Below are 16,010 nucleotides of genomic sequence, written 5' to 3'. Positions count from 1 at the left end.
AACAGGCTGCGTTCTGGAGTTGGAAGAACGAAAACCAACTTGAAAAAATGGGGATTTGCATGCGACTCCACAGCATGTGAATGTGGTGAAGAACAGACAATGAGTCATCATCTTGTCTGCAGCCTATGCCCAACATCATGCTCGCCACAGAATGTCATCGATGCCACCATGGAAGCATGCGAAGTTGCTGCATAATGGTCACACTGCATTTAACTGTAATTTTAATGCTTATATTACCATGTTTCAGAACATTTTGTATAACTTGTAAGCTATAGTATGTGTTTTTGACACGGTTAAATAAAAAAAAGCAGGAGGTAATGAGCGGGCAAGAATTTCTTACTAGAAAAGTGGTCTATATAATATGAAAAAATGATTGGGAAAGAAAAAAATTAATAGATAAAGTCCTGATAAAAGTCTGAACAAATAGAAACAGAAAGTCATACGAGAAAATGTAAACTACTTTGCTTGGCAAATAAAGTAACGTAGGAGATGGCAGTAAAGGTCAATCAGAGCAGTTTGGCGAAAAACAAACACAGAAAAACATCAAAGAATTATGTATAAATAAGGTAAGGAGAGGGTGGGAAAGAAAATAGCTGTCAAATTTGCAACTAAATCAGCAAAAGATGATCGGGAGAAGGGCCTGCCATGCAGTGAACCATAAACAAACTGTTATATACAAATTCGTAAATAACAATGGATCTGTCTACATGCATGGAAATCAGTACAAGAAAAGAGTAGGGGCAAAGTGTTGATTGATCTGGATGATACAGATAAATAAATGAACAGACTACTAGCACATAAGGTAGAAAACATGACAGTTTGAATAAGACAGATGACAACAAAGACCGACAAGAGGGTTAAATAAGAAGGAATGATGGCCACATGGGCCAATATGACAACGGAAATAATCACTTTAACAATATAAAGTAATTGGATTGATAAAAAAAAATCTACCCCCCAAGCGGTGACAGGATAACACACATATAAGAAAGAGGTTTCACTTATGCAAGCTTTCAAAGCCAGTGGTTGTTTGTTACAGCAGAAAGGTTGAAGAGGAAGGAAGAGGGACAAAGGAAAAGGACTGGAGAGGTTTAGGGAAAGGAGTAGAGTTCAGTAAAGTCACCCAAAAACACTGTTTGGTCTTTTACATTGACATGACTACCACCTAGTTATTATTTAGGATGCATGGGCAGAATGTTTATACAAGCAACACACAATATCCTGTTGCAGAGAATACTCATGACAGTCATGACCTTGGTGCCTGTTTCACCACATGTGCCACCTGGTTTCTTCCCCCAGACATCAGTTACTAAGAACTCCGGACATGGTAACTTGCACTACAACATGCCCTTGGTTCTCGCCACCCACTTGGCCTCCAATTACATTAGTTTCTTCCATCTAAGCATTTCTTCACATTGACTACTCCTTTCTTCAATCCATTTTAGTTTTCTACATCTTTCATTTTATGACCTGTCTACTTTTCGCCACCCCCTCCCACCTTTATCATATACAACGCACTTAGCTTTTCACTCGTATTATCTCATGCATGATGTTTTAGCAGTAATCTCTGCCTTGCATAGTAACCCTGTCTTCCACCTTTAAGCTCTCAGCTTTTCAAAACTCATCTGGTGCAGTCCCCAATAATCAGTCTTTCCTCCCTATCGCATCCTTTGACATGAGGTTTTGGGTGACTTTTCCAAACTCCACCCCTTTTTGTAAGCCTCCCAGTCCTTTTCCTTCATCCCTGTTCCTTCCCCTTCAGCCCTTCTGCCAGAAGGAGCCACTGGCAGTGATAGTTTGCAGAAGCAAAACCTCTTTTTTTTATGAGTGTGTGCCATTGCTTAGGGAATAGGTTTTTTATCTATCCAATTACACTACAACATCTTGCAATGATATTACGGCTTACAATCATACAGCTATCTTCATGTAAGTGTTTTACAGTGGTGATTCCTAGTAAACATTGCTAACTTTATAGTACAAACTGGCATGGAGGTGCCTGCGCATGGGTTACTGCTGCAAGAGTGCTCTCTCTTGAGTTTAGTGCCCTCTTTGAATATTACTTCATCTGTGGTGCAGGCACAAGTGTAATGATGATATTTGCAAGTGCCCTCTCTGATGAGATGAGGGCCCATGAAGTTAAAATTTGTGTGTCAACAAATAAAATTAATTGTTGCCATTTCTGTCTTTAGATGTAAAACGTTTTCTTTCTGAAGATATTAAGGAATCAGGTCACAAACTTTACTCAGTTGAAAGATGAAACATAGCAGCTGGTATCTGGCAGAGGAGCTGGGATCAACATAAAACTCTGGCCAAGAAAGTGCTCATGTAGGTTTTAAGTTTCAGATGCATTCCCACTAACCAAAAGAAAATTCAATATCATGAAAAGGAAAGTTGCTACTCACCATATAGCAAAGATGTTGAGACGCAGATAGGCACAACAAAAAGACTGTCACAAATAAAGCTTTCAGCCCATAAGGCCTTCATCAAAAATAGACCCCCCCCCCCCCCCACACACACACAAATAACTTTAGTATACCATCTAAAAACTGATCCCAACCTTATAATCCTAACTGCAGACAAAGCTTCCACCACTGTTGTTTTGTACCACAAGGATTACCTGGGAGAAGAACTCCCCTAGCTGTCAGATACTTCCACCTACAAACCTTGCCACAGTCACCCCATTCCAGAAATCCAGCAAGACCTCCAGTCACTACTCAAATCCTTAGGCCCATCCCAGAATCCATCCCTGGAGTCCACCTTTCTGCTCACTCCTACCACTCTCCACACTCCTACCTTCTACATGCTTCCTAAAGTATATAAACCCAACCACACAGGACACCCCACTGGGGCCGGCTACTGTGACCCTACAGAAAAAATCTCTGCTCTCGTAGACCAACACCATCAACCTATTACCTGGAACTTATCGTCCTATATAAAAGATACCAACCATTTCCTCTACCAACTCTCCACAGCACCATCCCTTTAACATACGGTGCCCTGCTCGCCACTATTGATCCCACCTCCCTTTACACTAACATCCCTATTACCCATGGCATTACTGATATTTAACACTACCTTCAACACCTGATGGGTTCCAAACCAGCAACCTCCTTCCTAGTCACCATGACCAACTATGTCCTAACCCACAATTACTTCTCCTTTGGAGGCACTACCTACAAACAAATACGAGGTATGGCTGTGGGCACCCGCATGACACCATCCTATGCCAACCTATTCATGAGCCATCTAGAGGAATCCTTCCTATACACCCAGAATCCTAAACCCCTCATATGGTTCAGATTCACTGATGACATCTTTGTGATCTGCATCGAGGGTGAGGACACCCTATCCACATTCCTCCAGAACCTCAGCAACTTCTCACCCATTTGCTTCACCTGGACCTACTCAACCCAACAAGCCACATTCCTAGACTTTTACCTCCACCTCAAAGGTGGTTACATCACTACCTCTGTCCATATCAAACCTACTAACCATCAGCAATACCTCCACTTCGACAGCTCCCATCCATTCCATACTAAGAAGTCCCTTCCATACAGCCTAGCCACTCGTGGTTGTTGCATCTGCAGTGACGAGCGGCCCCTCTCGAAATATACTGAGGGTCTCACTGAAGCCTTCACGAACAATAATTATCCTCCCAACCTGGTACAAAACAAATCTCCTGTGGCTTACCTTTCTGGTCTCCCACCACCTCCCAAAGTCCCACTGTCTGCCACAAAAGAGCATTCCCTTGTAACTCACTACCATCCAGGACTGGTGGAACTGAATTACATTCTCTGCCAGGGTTTCGACTACCTCTCGTCATGCCCTGAAATGAGAAACACCGTGCCCACTATCCTTCTCACACCTCCCATAGTGGTATTCTGTCGTCCACCAAAATGACGCAATACAGTCATCCATCCCTACACAACCCCTGCTCCCAAACCCATATATCATAGTTCATACCTCTGTAATAGACCTAGATGCCAAACCTCTCCCATACATCCTCCAATCACCACCTACTACAGCCTGGTCATGAACATCACCTACCCCATCAAAAGCAGGGCTACCTGTGAAACCGATTTGCTGCATTCTATGTGGGCATCCCCCCCATGAACCATGGACCTTGCCGTTGGTGGGGAGGCTTGCGTGCCTCAGCGATACAGATGGCCGTACCGTAGGTGCAACCACAATGGAGGGGTATCTGTTGAGAGGCCAGACAAACATGTGGTTCCTGAAGAGGGGCAGCAGCCTTTTCAGTAGTTGCAGGGGCATCAGTCTGGATGATTGACTGATCTGGCCTTGTAACACTAACCAAAACGGCCTTGCTGTGCTGGTACTGCGAACGGCTGAAAGCAAAGGGAAACTACAGCCGTAATTTTTCCCGAGGACATGCAGCTTTCCTGTATGATTAAATGATGATGGCGTCCTCTTGGGTAAAATATTCCGGAGGTAAAATAGTCCCCCATTCGGATCTCCGGGCGGGGACTACTCAAGAGGACGTTGTTATCAGGAGAAGGAAAAATGGCATTCTACGGATCGGAGCGTGGAATGTCAGATCCCTTAATCGGGCAGGTAGGTTAGAAAATTTAAAAAGCGAAATGGATAGGTTAAAGTTAGATATAGTGGGAATTAGTGAAGTTCGGTGGAAGGAGGAACAAGACTTTTGGTCAGGTGATTACAGGGTTATACACACAAAATCAAATAGGGGTAATGCAGGAGTAGGTCTAATAATGAATAAAAAAATAGGAGTGCAGGTTAGCTACTACAAACAGCATAGTGAACGCATTATTGTGGCCAAGATAGACACAAAGCCCATGCCTACTACAGTAGTACAAGTTTATATGCCAACTAGCTCTGCAGATGATGAAGAAATTGATGAAATTTATGATGAGATAAAAGAAATTATTCAGGTAGTGGAGGGAGACGAAAATTTAATAGTCATGGGTGACTGGAATTCGTCAGTAGGAAAAGGGAGAGAAGGAAACATAGTAGGTGAATATGGATTGGGGGGAAGAAATGAAAGAGGAAGCCGCCTTGTAGAATTTTGCACAGAGCATAACTTAATCATAGCTAACACTTGGTTCAAGAATCATAAAAGAAGGTTGTATACCTGGAAGAATCCTGGAGATACTAAAAGGTATCAGATAGAGTATATAATGGTAAGACAGAGATTTAGGAACCAGGTTTTAAATTGTAAGACATTTCCAGGGGCAGATGTGGATTCTGACCACAATCTATTGGTTATGAACTGCAGATTGAAACTGAAGAAACTGCAAAAAGGTGGGAATTTAAGGAAATGGACCTGGATAAACTGAAAGAACCAGAGGTTGTAGAGAGTTTCAGGGAGAGCATAAGGGAACAATTGACAGGAATGGGGGAAAGAAATACAGTAGAAGAAGAATGGGTAGCTCTGAGAGATGAAGTAGTGAAGGCAGCAGAGGATCAAGTAGGTAAAAAGACGAGGGCTAATAGAAATCCTTGGGTAACAGAAGAAATATTGAATTTAATCGATGAAAGGAGAAAATATAAAAATGCAGTAAATGAAGCAGGCAAAAAGGAATACAAACGTCTCAAAAATGAGATAGACAGGAAGTGCAAAATGGCTAAGCAGGGATGGCTAGAGGACAAATGTAAGGATGTAGAGGCTTGTCTCACTAGGGGTAAGATAGATACTGCCTACAGAAAAATTAAAGAGACCTTTGGAGAGAAGAGAACCACTTGTATGAATATCAAGAGCTCAGATGGCAACCCAGTTCTAAGCAAAGAAGGGAAGGCAGAAAGGTGGAAGGAGTATATAGAGGGTTTATACAAGGGCGATGTACTTGAGGACAATATTATGGAAATGGAAGAGGATGTAGATGAAGATGAAATGGGAGATAAGATACTGCGTGAAGAGTTTGACAGAGCACTGAAAGACCTGAGTCGAAACAAGGCCCCGGGAGTAGACAACATTCCATTAGAACTACTGATAGCCTTGGGAGAGCCAGTCATGACAAAACTCTACCATCTGGTGAGCAAGATGTATGAGACAGGCGAAATACCCACAGACTTCAAGAAGAATATAATAATTCCAATCCCAAAGAAAGCAGGTGTTGACAGATGTAAAAATTACCGAACTATCACTTTAATAAGTCACAGCTGCAAAATACTAACGCGAATTCTTTACAGGTGAATGGAAAAACTAGTAGAAGCCAACCTTGGGGAAGATCAGTTTGGATTCCTTAGAAATATTGGAACACGTGTGGCAATACTGACCTTATGACTTATCTTAGAAGAAAGATTAAGGAAAGGCAAACTTGCGTTTCTAGCATTTGTAGACTTAGAGAAAGCTTTTGACAATGTTGACTGGAATACTCTCTTTCAAATTCTGAAGGTGGCAGGGGTAAAATACAGGGAGCGAAAGGCTATCTACAATTTGTACAGAAACCAGATGGCAGTTATAAGAGTCGAGGGGCATGAAAGGGAAGCAGTGGTTGGGAAAGGAGTGAGACAGGGTTGTAGCCTCTCCCCGATGTTATTCAATCTGTATATTGAGCAAGCAGTAAAGGAAACAAAAGAAAAATTCGGAGAAGGTATTAAAATTCATGGAGAAGAAGTAAAAACTTTGAGGTTCGCCGATGACATTGTAATTCTGTCAGAGACAGCAAAGGACTTGGAAGAGCAGTTGAACGGAATGAACAGTGTCTTGATAGGAGGATATAAGATGAACATCAACAAAAGCAAAACTAGGATAATGGAATGCAGTCAAATTAAATCAGGTGATGCTGAGGGGATTAGATTAGGAAATGAGACACTTAAATTAGTAAAGGAGTTTTGCTATTTAGGGAGCAAAATAACTGATGATGGTCGAAGTAGAGAGGATATAAAATGTAGACTGGCAATGGCAAGGAAATCGTTTCTGAAGAAGAGAAATTTGTTAACATCGAGTATAGATTTAAGTGTCAGGAAGTCGTTTCTGAAAGTATTTGTATGGAGTGTAGCCATGTATGGAAGTGAAACATGGACGATAACCAGTTTGGACAAGAAGAGAATAGAAGCTTTCGAAATGTGGTGCTACAGAAGAATGCTGAAGATAAGGTGGGTAGATCACGTAATTAATGGGGAGGTATTGAATAGGATTGGGGAGAAGAGAAGTTTGTGGCACAACTTGACTAGAAGAAGGGATCGGTTGGTAGGACATGTTTTGAGGCATCAAGGGATCACAAATTTAGCATTGGAGGGCAGCGTGGAGGGTAAAAATCATAGAGGGAGACCAAGAGATGAATACACTAAGCAGATTCAGAAGGATGTAGGTTGCAGTAGGTACTGGGAGATGAAGAAGCTTGCACAGGATAGAGTAGCATGGAGAGCTGCATCAAACCAGTCTCAGGACTGAAGACCACAACAACAACAACATGTGGGCATCACTAGCAACAAGCTGTGGTCCACATGAATGGCCATCGACAAACTGTGGCCAAGAAAAAGTGGACCAAGCAGTTGCTAAGCATGCTGCAAACATGACATCCTTCATTTCAATGACTGCTTCACAGCCTGTGCCGTATGCATCCTCCCCACCAACACCAGCTTTTCTGAATTGCGCAGGTGGGAACTTTCCCTACAATATATCCTACACTCCCATAAGGAGTTTGAAGGATATATCCCATAAGGAGTTTGAAGGAGTTTTTATGTAATGTGGTTCTGTCAATTAAGTACACTCAGGTTCTAATGATCGAACAACAGTATTCCCAGCTTGTAACAACAAAGTGGTGATCCCAACATGATATACCTGTGTAGTATCAATGGATTAATGACCATTTACAGGAGAGATTTGCAAAATGACTTATGTGAACCCCACTGTGTCACGATTGGGTGTAAGACTACCACCTTTCTGGCCACACAATCCAGCTTTGTGGTCTAGACAGGTGGAGGCCAGTTTTTTTTTATTCTGGAATTTTGGCAGACGCTACCAAGTTTCGTCATCGGCAGAGCAACATCAGCAGTATTTAATGGAAGTGTTTAGGCAGTTGTAACACTATGACATCATCCTGAGTACCACCAAATGTGTGTTTGGCCAGCCCCAAGTGGATTTCCTAAGACACAGGATAGCAGCGCGATCGCTACTACTGCCAGACAAGGTGGAAGCAATCTTATGGATTTCACACCCAAATATGGCCTAGGAATTGCGTTGATTCCTCGGTATGTTTAATTTTTATCGCTGTCACTTGCAGCACTCAGACAAGTTACAAGAATCGTTAATTGTAGCGCTCACTGGCCCAAAGAAAATGGTAACTCATCTATAACATGGACTGATACCATGTGTGTGGTGTTTGAAGTGGCCAAAAATAGCATTGCATATGCTGCACTACTGCACGTTTGGCACTAGTGGTTGATGCTAGCCATATGGCAATTGGCACAACGTTGCAACTGTGGTGTCACCGCCAGACACCACACTTGCTAGGTGGTAGCTTAAATCGGCCGCGGTCCATTAGTACATGTCGGACCCGCGTGTCGCCACTGTCAGGATCGCAGACCGAGCGCCACCACACGGCAGGTCTCGAGAGACTGACTAGCACTCGCCCCAGTTGTACGGACGACGTCGCTAGCGATGCACACTGACGAAGCCTCGCTCATTTGCAGAGCAGATAGAATAGCCTTCAGCTAAGTTAATGGCTACAACCTAGCAAGGCGCCATTAGTAACTTCATGTATCTACAGAGTCGCATTTGTATAGTCAAGAGCGATGTACAACTATGATGGAATAAAGTTAAGTATTACTGCAGCTACGTACTTTTCTTTATAGCATTCATTACGTATCCTGTTTCAGACTTCACGCCATCCTTCGTGCGCTTATAGCGTGCATTTCGGCCCCCTCAAACACACTGTGTCGGCACCTCTTGTCGACACAACAGCAACAATGATGTAGTGACACATGGCAAACACACAGGTTTTTTTCACGCAAACCAGCACCCACACAAAAGCTGTAGAGTGCCTACAACAGAGAAATTTGACTGTTTATGAGTTCGTCAAACAGTTCAGACCTCAACTGAAAGCTAGAGACTTTGTTATCTACACCTATCACAAACCGCTAACTTACGCCTTTCACCAGAAAAATACAAACTGTTCACCTAGGTGAGACAATCAGCTAATGTTCATCTCACAATTCAGCACAGACTTCTCGCACATTTCTGGCATTGACAGTGTGGTGGCCGATTGTTTGTCTCAGGTATGAAGCATTACTAGCACAACTGATTATGTCAAACTAGGTGCTGCTCATCAATTAGATCAAGCCCTACATGGACTGTTGCCAGCAGAACATGGGTGTTGGATCTGCAACTTATTGAAATTCCAGGGAGCGATGTCAAGCTGTACTGTGACATGACCACACTGAAACAATGGCCAATCCACTAATTACCTTAAGACGGGATGTCTTCCATATGCTACATGACTTGTGCCACCCTGGTATTTGATCAACAACCTGCCTGGTGATGAATTGCTATGTGTGGCCACCTATACAGAAAGATGGCCCGTTTCAATCACATCCATATCAATGTTGTTGGCTTACTGCTATTGTCTGATGGCCAATGTTACATACTTACAATGATAGAGCATTACACCTGCTGGCCGGAAGCTGCATCAGTGGACAAAATTACAGCAGAAGCTCTGGCTTCCACTTTCATGTCATATTGTGTGGCATGCTTTAGCTGTCAGTTATACATGACGACAGACAGAGGACAGCAATTTGAATCCGATCTATTCAGACAACTCACAAAGTTTTGTGGTACAATTCACCACAAAACATCGTGCTGTTAACCAGCTAGTAATGGAATGATCAACAGATGGCATCACTCACTTAAGGCAGCACTAATGTGTCATGACAGTGAATGTATCAAGGCTCTTTCCAAGGTACTACTTAGCCTCAGAAACACTTCCAAACCAGATCTAGGCACTTCTTTGGAGGAACTGGTGTAGGGTGAGACATTGAGGCTTCTAGGAAAATTCATGGAAACAAACGCTCTGTGACAATCAAGGAACAATCGACCAGAATTCCTATACCAACTGCGAGAGCACATGGACCAAATCCACACACACCAGCCTCACAGACAAGGTGCAGCTACCAGCTTCATGCGTCAAGACTTGAAAACCTGTTTACACGTCATGTTACACATGGAAGACATCAGACTGTCATTGCAGCTGCCATATGCAGGACCCTACCTCATAGTCACAAGGGAAGAGAAGACAGTGGACATTTCAATTGCTGGAAAGGAGACTACTGTTTCTACAGACAGACCAGCTTATGTCTGCCAAGAAGCAGAAATATCAGAGCTTCCAAGACTACAGCCTCACCCAACAGCTGCCTCATCACCACCTTCACAGATGCCAGCAGGCCTACCAACACGTACCTTAAGATCCGGATGGTGCACCAATTTTTCAGCCCACTATTTGGAATAATGCTCTGCTTCCACCATGGTGGCTGATGTGGTGACATCGTGTAGTTACACAGTGTTCTATCACGTCTGTCAGTTGCATCTGTTTAGAAACAACCACACTGCCAAACATTTCGCGCGAGCTGCCAGAGGCACTGTGTTTTATTTATGTGTGTTTTGTTTTTGTTATTCTTTGATTATGCTTTTTTATAGTTTTGTATCTTCCATGCTGGTAGTCAGTTCATGCATAGCTGCAAGATAATGCAGATATTTTGGTTCCCTGCATGTTAAGTTATTTTCTACTGCAAGCTTGGAATGATCGAGCAGTCCATGTATTCTTCGCTGTCTCCAGCGGCTGTGATCAATAAAGCTAATGTTAATACTGTTCGAAGGAGTTTTTGTGTAGTGTGATTCCATTGATTACGTACATGCAGGTTCTAACAGTCAAACGACAGTCTGCCCTGCTTGTAACGACAGAATGCAATAACATGGACGAAAAGATAGCATGATAAAATGAAAGAAATTAAATCAAAATTAATACATCAAATTAGTTAAAATCATATGAAGAAAGATGACAGAAAGAAAAATGAGAGCAAATGAAGAAGTTGATATGATAATTAAAATTTTGTGACAAAGGAATAGAAATAAAAAAGTCACATTTACACAAATTAATTGAACAAAAATAATGATCAAAATCACTTCTAGAAAAATTTTAAAATAAGATAAATTTAAAGCGCCTGATTAGATTCAAACTCATGACCTTCTGTATGTGAAGGTCTTATCCTATCCATTATATCATGCAACCAGTCTGTAAAGCACTACATCACCACACAGGTGGTTTCAAAGAGTTGATTCCACCACGGGGGACCTCTTGTAAGTAGGCAAATCTAGGACTACAGATACAAAGGTCAGGGGTTAAGCGCTTGGTTGTTCATAGCATTTTACCTGCCAATTGTCACTTCTATCTTCTTTGGCAATTATTTGTTAATGTGAATAATGACCAAATTACTCCTAGGTTCAGAATCTATATTGCATTTTATGTTCCCCTACGGCTGGTTGGATAGGCCATGTACAAGAGGTCAAGGGAAGCCAAGGGAAGGAAATAATGTTTCCAATAGGTTTGTTCCTAGAAAAGCACTGTGGTGTTCAAATCAGCCTTCATGCAGAGGATACAAATACTTTACAGTTTATACTTACATAACTCAGGAAGAATGAAAAATCATCACCACCTTCCTTTCCTTCATTTACAATTAGAATATCCATCACTTTGCTCAGTGCCGATAGCCTTAACTGAAACAAAGGAAAGAAATTTAATCACCTATTAACTTCTAACTTAGTATAACTTATTATTACATCACAATTCTTATTTATAATGAAATCACAATTTGTTAGGTACCTCTGCTCTTTCATCCTGATGTTGCATGGCAAGCAGTAACTGATCAGGTTCACTTCCCCATCCTGAATCTTGGTCAGTACAATTTGCCAGTAACTGACGCTCTGCTGGTTCACCACAGATAAAGTGAAGCAATGACTTGCACAAATTTTGACGAGAGCTGAAAGTGAAATGACGAAATGTATATACGTTTATTAAGACTAACAAATTAAACTGAAAATAAGAAATACGTGTTGTACATCATGAAAATAATCAATTTTTTAAAAATATAATGTAACTGGGATAAATAAAAAATCTACTCACCACATGGCAGCAGGAGAACACAAATATCAAGGTATTAAAGTCTGCAAGTTTCCAGAGATAGTGCCTCTTTCTTCTGGAATAAGGGTTGAAGAGGAAGGAAGAGGGCTGAAGGAAAAGGACTAGTGAGGTTTAGGAAAAAGAGAAAAGTTCGGAAAAGTTGCACAGAATCCTGGGTCAGGGGAGACTTGCAGGGCAGGATGAGAAGGAAAGTCTTTCCTTTTCCTAAACCTCACCAATCCTTTTCCTTCACCACTCTTCCTTCCCCTTCGACCCTTCTGCCACTAGAGGGAGCCACTGGCTCCGAAATCTTGCAAACTTTAATACCTTTATATGTGTTGCTACATGGTGAGTAGATTTTTTGTGTGTTGTACAGTATCGTAAAATATTTGTGAACACATTATTAATAATAAGTAATGCAGAGAGCAGAGAAAGCACTGTTGTTGATACTTCAATAATATCCTATAATTTTGCTGTCCAAATGAACTGATTTAGCTCACACTCTAAACCCTACAAAAATATGGAAAATATTGGTGGGATACCTATCTCTGCAGCAAAGTACTGTTCTCTGCGGTTAGTGAAACCTCTGACTGACTTGGAAACAGTCTTGAAAGATAGAATATTAAATTTTATAGAGAAGAATAACATACTAAATGAGGCACAGCACGGTTTTAGAAAATTTAGATCTACCACCACTGCCACAACAAACTTTGAAGCCGACGTAATTGGAGCATTAGATCAACAAACAAAAGTCTGTGATATTTTCCTTGACTTCTCAAAGACATTTAACTGTGTGTGTGTCACTGCAAACTAATTCACAAGCTCAACTATTATGGTATCAGGGGTAAGGCGGCTGAAATCATAAAATCATTTGTGGAAAACAGAGAGTAGAAGTAAAACATAAAATGAGTGGCACTATTGTAAATGTACACGCTAATTATCTGTCAGTTAAGTTTGATGTACATTAGGGATCAGTTTTGGGCCCCCATCTTTTCATTCTGTATGTAAATGATATGATGTCAGCAGTAGGTAACAATGTGGTAATGTTTGCACATGACACTCTACTCAAAGTAAAAAGTGACTTGGTAAAAGAGCTGGAATGAAGTGCTTCTACAAATATGAGTGACGCTTACAAATACTGCAGTGAAAACAACATGTTTGTACATGTGGATAAGTCAACATACACACAACTACAAGCGAATAAAACTGCAGAGACAGAAAATATTTCCCTTTAACTGGGTAATGCAGTTATCAAAGACATAAGGAATTACAAATTATTGGGTGTCGTCATTGATAAGCATTTGATGTGGGAGGACCACATCAACAAAGTATGCTCAAAAGTAAACAATAACATATTCTTAATGAGGAAGACATCTAGGACAGTAAACACAGACACACTATTAACAATGTACTGTGGTCTAGTCATCCCCACTCAATGTACTGCACTTTAGTCTGTGGAAATGCTGTACATATGCATATCCATAGATTAGTGAAGCTCCAAAAGAAGACTGTTAGATGCATTACAGATCTGACCCTAAGACAATCCTGCAGAAATAAATTCAGGGAACGTACTACCTTGACAGTCCTTTCGCTATATATATTTGAGACAATTATGCATGTGAAAGCAAATAGTACTACCCAGTCAAACAGAGATATACACAATTACAATAGAAGAAATAGGGATGATGAGCACCTAAAAAGGAAGGGGCTCAAGTTATCCGAAAAAGATCCTATAACTGCTGGGCGCATTTTACACAATAAACTTCCATCAAAGGCACTGAAAAGACATCTTGTTTTCAGAAACAAATTAAAAGGTTATTTAGCCTCCTTAGCCCCATAGAGTTTAAATGAATACCTAGAAGCTAAACAGTAGAGAGGATCTTGTTCAAGCATGGAGGCCATCATAAAATGTGTTTGCACAAAGCAGTAAGCACAAATATAAAATACATGTTAAGTCTTATTATATAAGAATGATCCTGATGCTGCTTGTCCTTTTTTGTTTGTTTCAGAGGCCTAGACAGACATGCTGTTGTAAAGTGAGGCTGCCAGAGTGTAAGAAGGCAAAGATTACTCAGTGCATGGTGTACACTACTGAAGTGTGATGGTGAAAGCACAATATTGTGAAAATGTGAAGATGAGCATGTGTTTCTTGTACTGTCATGAAAGTACTAATATCCATGTTTCTGTCTCTTCCAGGTTATGTTAAAGACACTGTTTTTTTAAGTGAGAGGGTTTTTGACAAACTGCCTATTGGCTTCTGTCTTGGGTTCTTCGGCCGACTTTCATCAAATGATGCCATAATACATTCCCAGAGTGACGGACAGAATCGGCCGTATATTGCGCAAACATGGCGTAATGATGATTTTCAAACCGACAAGGAAGACCAAAGAGTGTCTTAGATCGGCGAAGGAGAAAAGGGACCCACTTGCAATGTCAGTAATATACCGTATACCATGCACATGCGAACAGTTTCAACAAGAAAGAGGAAAGCCTCAAGGTAAACGGATCCTGGCTTCCCGTACTGCAGCGAACGACCGTCGCAGGTAGCAAGAGGAGAACCGCACCGGAAATGAGTGCGGAGAAGCCCTCAGACGTTGGCGCGCCAGGTACATATAGCCTGCGGCCGCGAGCTCGGCTCCAGTTCACCACCAGCAATGGAGGATGAAGCTTTGACAATTCCAGCCACTCGTGCTGGCGAAACGTCAGTAAAATCATTAGATGAATGTCGGCCAAAGAACCCGAGACAGAAGCCAATAGGCAGTTTGTCAACAAGTGGCCACGAAAGCCTTAACAATTTTGAGAGGGTTTTTTTCATAGAGTAATAATTTACATATTGCTAGGTCTGTATTGTTTGTGTGGGTTGAAACTGAATATAACTTGACCACATCTATACAATGAAAACAGTCTACAGATGGATTAAGAAATAAATACATAAATAATACTTCCATCACCTTGATAAATTATTCTCAGTGAGTAAGCTACAGAAATTCAAATTGAGATAGCTTAGTTGCCAAAATTACATTACTCATGAAATCTGCTAGATAAACTACATACTTAAACTAGTTGAAAAATAGTTTTTGGTGATCATGTTATAGAACCAAATCCACATACAGTGATGAGCCAAAACAGTATGCCAACTGCTCAACAGCATGCTAGTTCACTTGTGGAAAGCAATGCAGCAGCAATTCTACAAAGCATGGATTTGACAAGTCCTTGGTAGGAATCCAGAGGTATGAAGCATGTTGATGTACAAATCGCACAGTTCCAGTAAATAATGGGCCAAAGGTTTATTGGTGCAGAGATGGCACCTTGTAGTGTCCCACATGTGCTCCATCGGGTTCAGATCAGATGAATTTGGTGGCCAAGACATCAACACGTGTTCACTATCACACTACTCAAACCACTGTAACACAATTCTGTCCTTGTGAGAAATGCTGTTATCCTGCTGAAAGATGCCATCGCAAATGAGGAAGACATCAAGGACAAAAGGATCCAAGTGGTCCATAATAATGTCTGTGTAGTCCACAGTTGTCTTGATATCTTCAATTACTACCTCATGTCTCATGCCCAGGTGAAGCCCCCTTAGTATAACACTGCCCCCACTTGTCAGTGTCCGTTTGTCTGGGTGACAGTGTATTCAGGCATGACCGTTGACCCAGTGTAGCACGAAACACGGTTCATCCAAACAGGTGACATATTTCTATTGATCTACTGTCCAATCTCGATGATCCCATGCCCACTTGAATTGTAACAGATGATATAGTGCCGAGTCAACATGGGAACTAGTCGTACTCATCTACAGTGTACCTTAATATTCAACAATGTGCACTGAATTATGTGCTCTGGAACACTTGTACCTGCACCAGCACTGTACTCTGTCATCAGATCTGCCACAGATCGCCGCCTGTTCTACTT

General features: G+C 41.5%; 1 protein-coding gene across 1 annotated transcript in view; it reads right to left on the bottom strand.

Annotated features, from left to right (window-relative positions):
- LOC126198416 (probable E3 ubiquitin-protein ligase HERC1) overlaps positions 1 to 16,010 on the bottom strand; it is a 747,204-nt gene that overhangs the window by 473,914 nt on the left and 257,280 nt on the right. The window contains exons 21-22 of the mRNA XM_049934719.1: positions 11,799 to 11,955; positions 11,600 to 11,692 (exon numbers count right to left, since the gene is read on the bottom strand). Coding sequence (XP_049790676.1) covers positions 11,600 to 11,692; positions 11,799 to 11,955 — 250 coding nt within the window. The remainder of the gene's footprint in view (positions 1 to 11,599; positions 11,693 to 11,798; positions 11,956 to 16,010) is intronic.

Source organism: Schistocerca nitens, chromosome 8 (genome assembly GCF_023898315.1).
Source record: "Schistocerca nitens isolate TAMUIC-IGC-003100 chromosome 8, iqSchNite1.1, whole genome shotgun sequence".
NCBI classification, from domain to species: domain Eukaryota; kingdom Metazoa; phylum Arthropoda; class Insecta; order Orthoptera; family Acrididae; genus Schistocerca; species Schistocerca nitens.
This window is presented reverse-complemented; position numbering and strand designations above follow the sequence as displayed.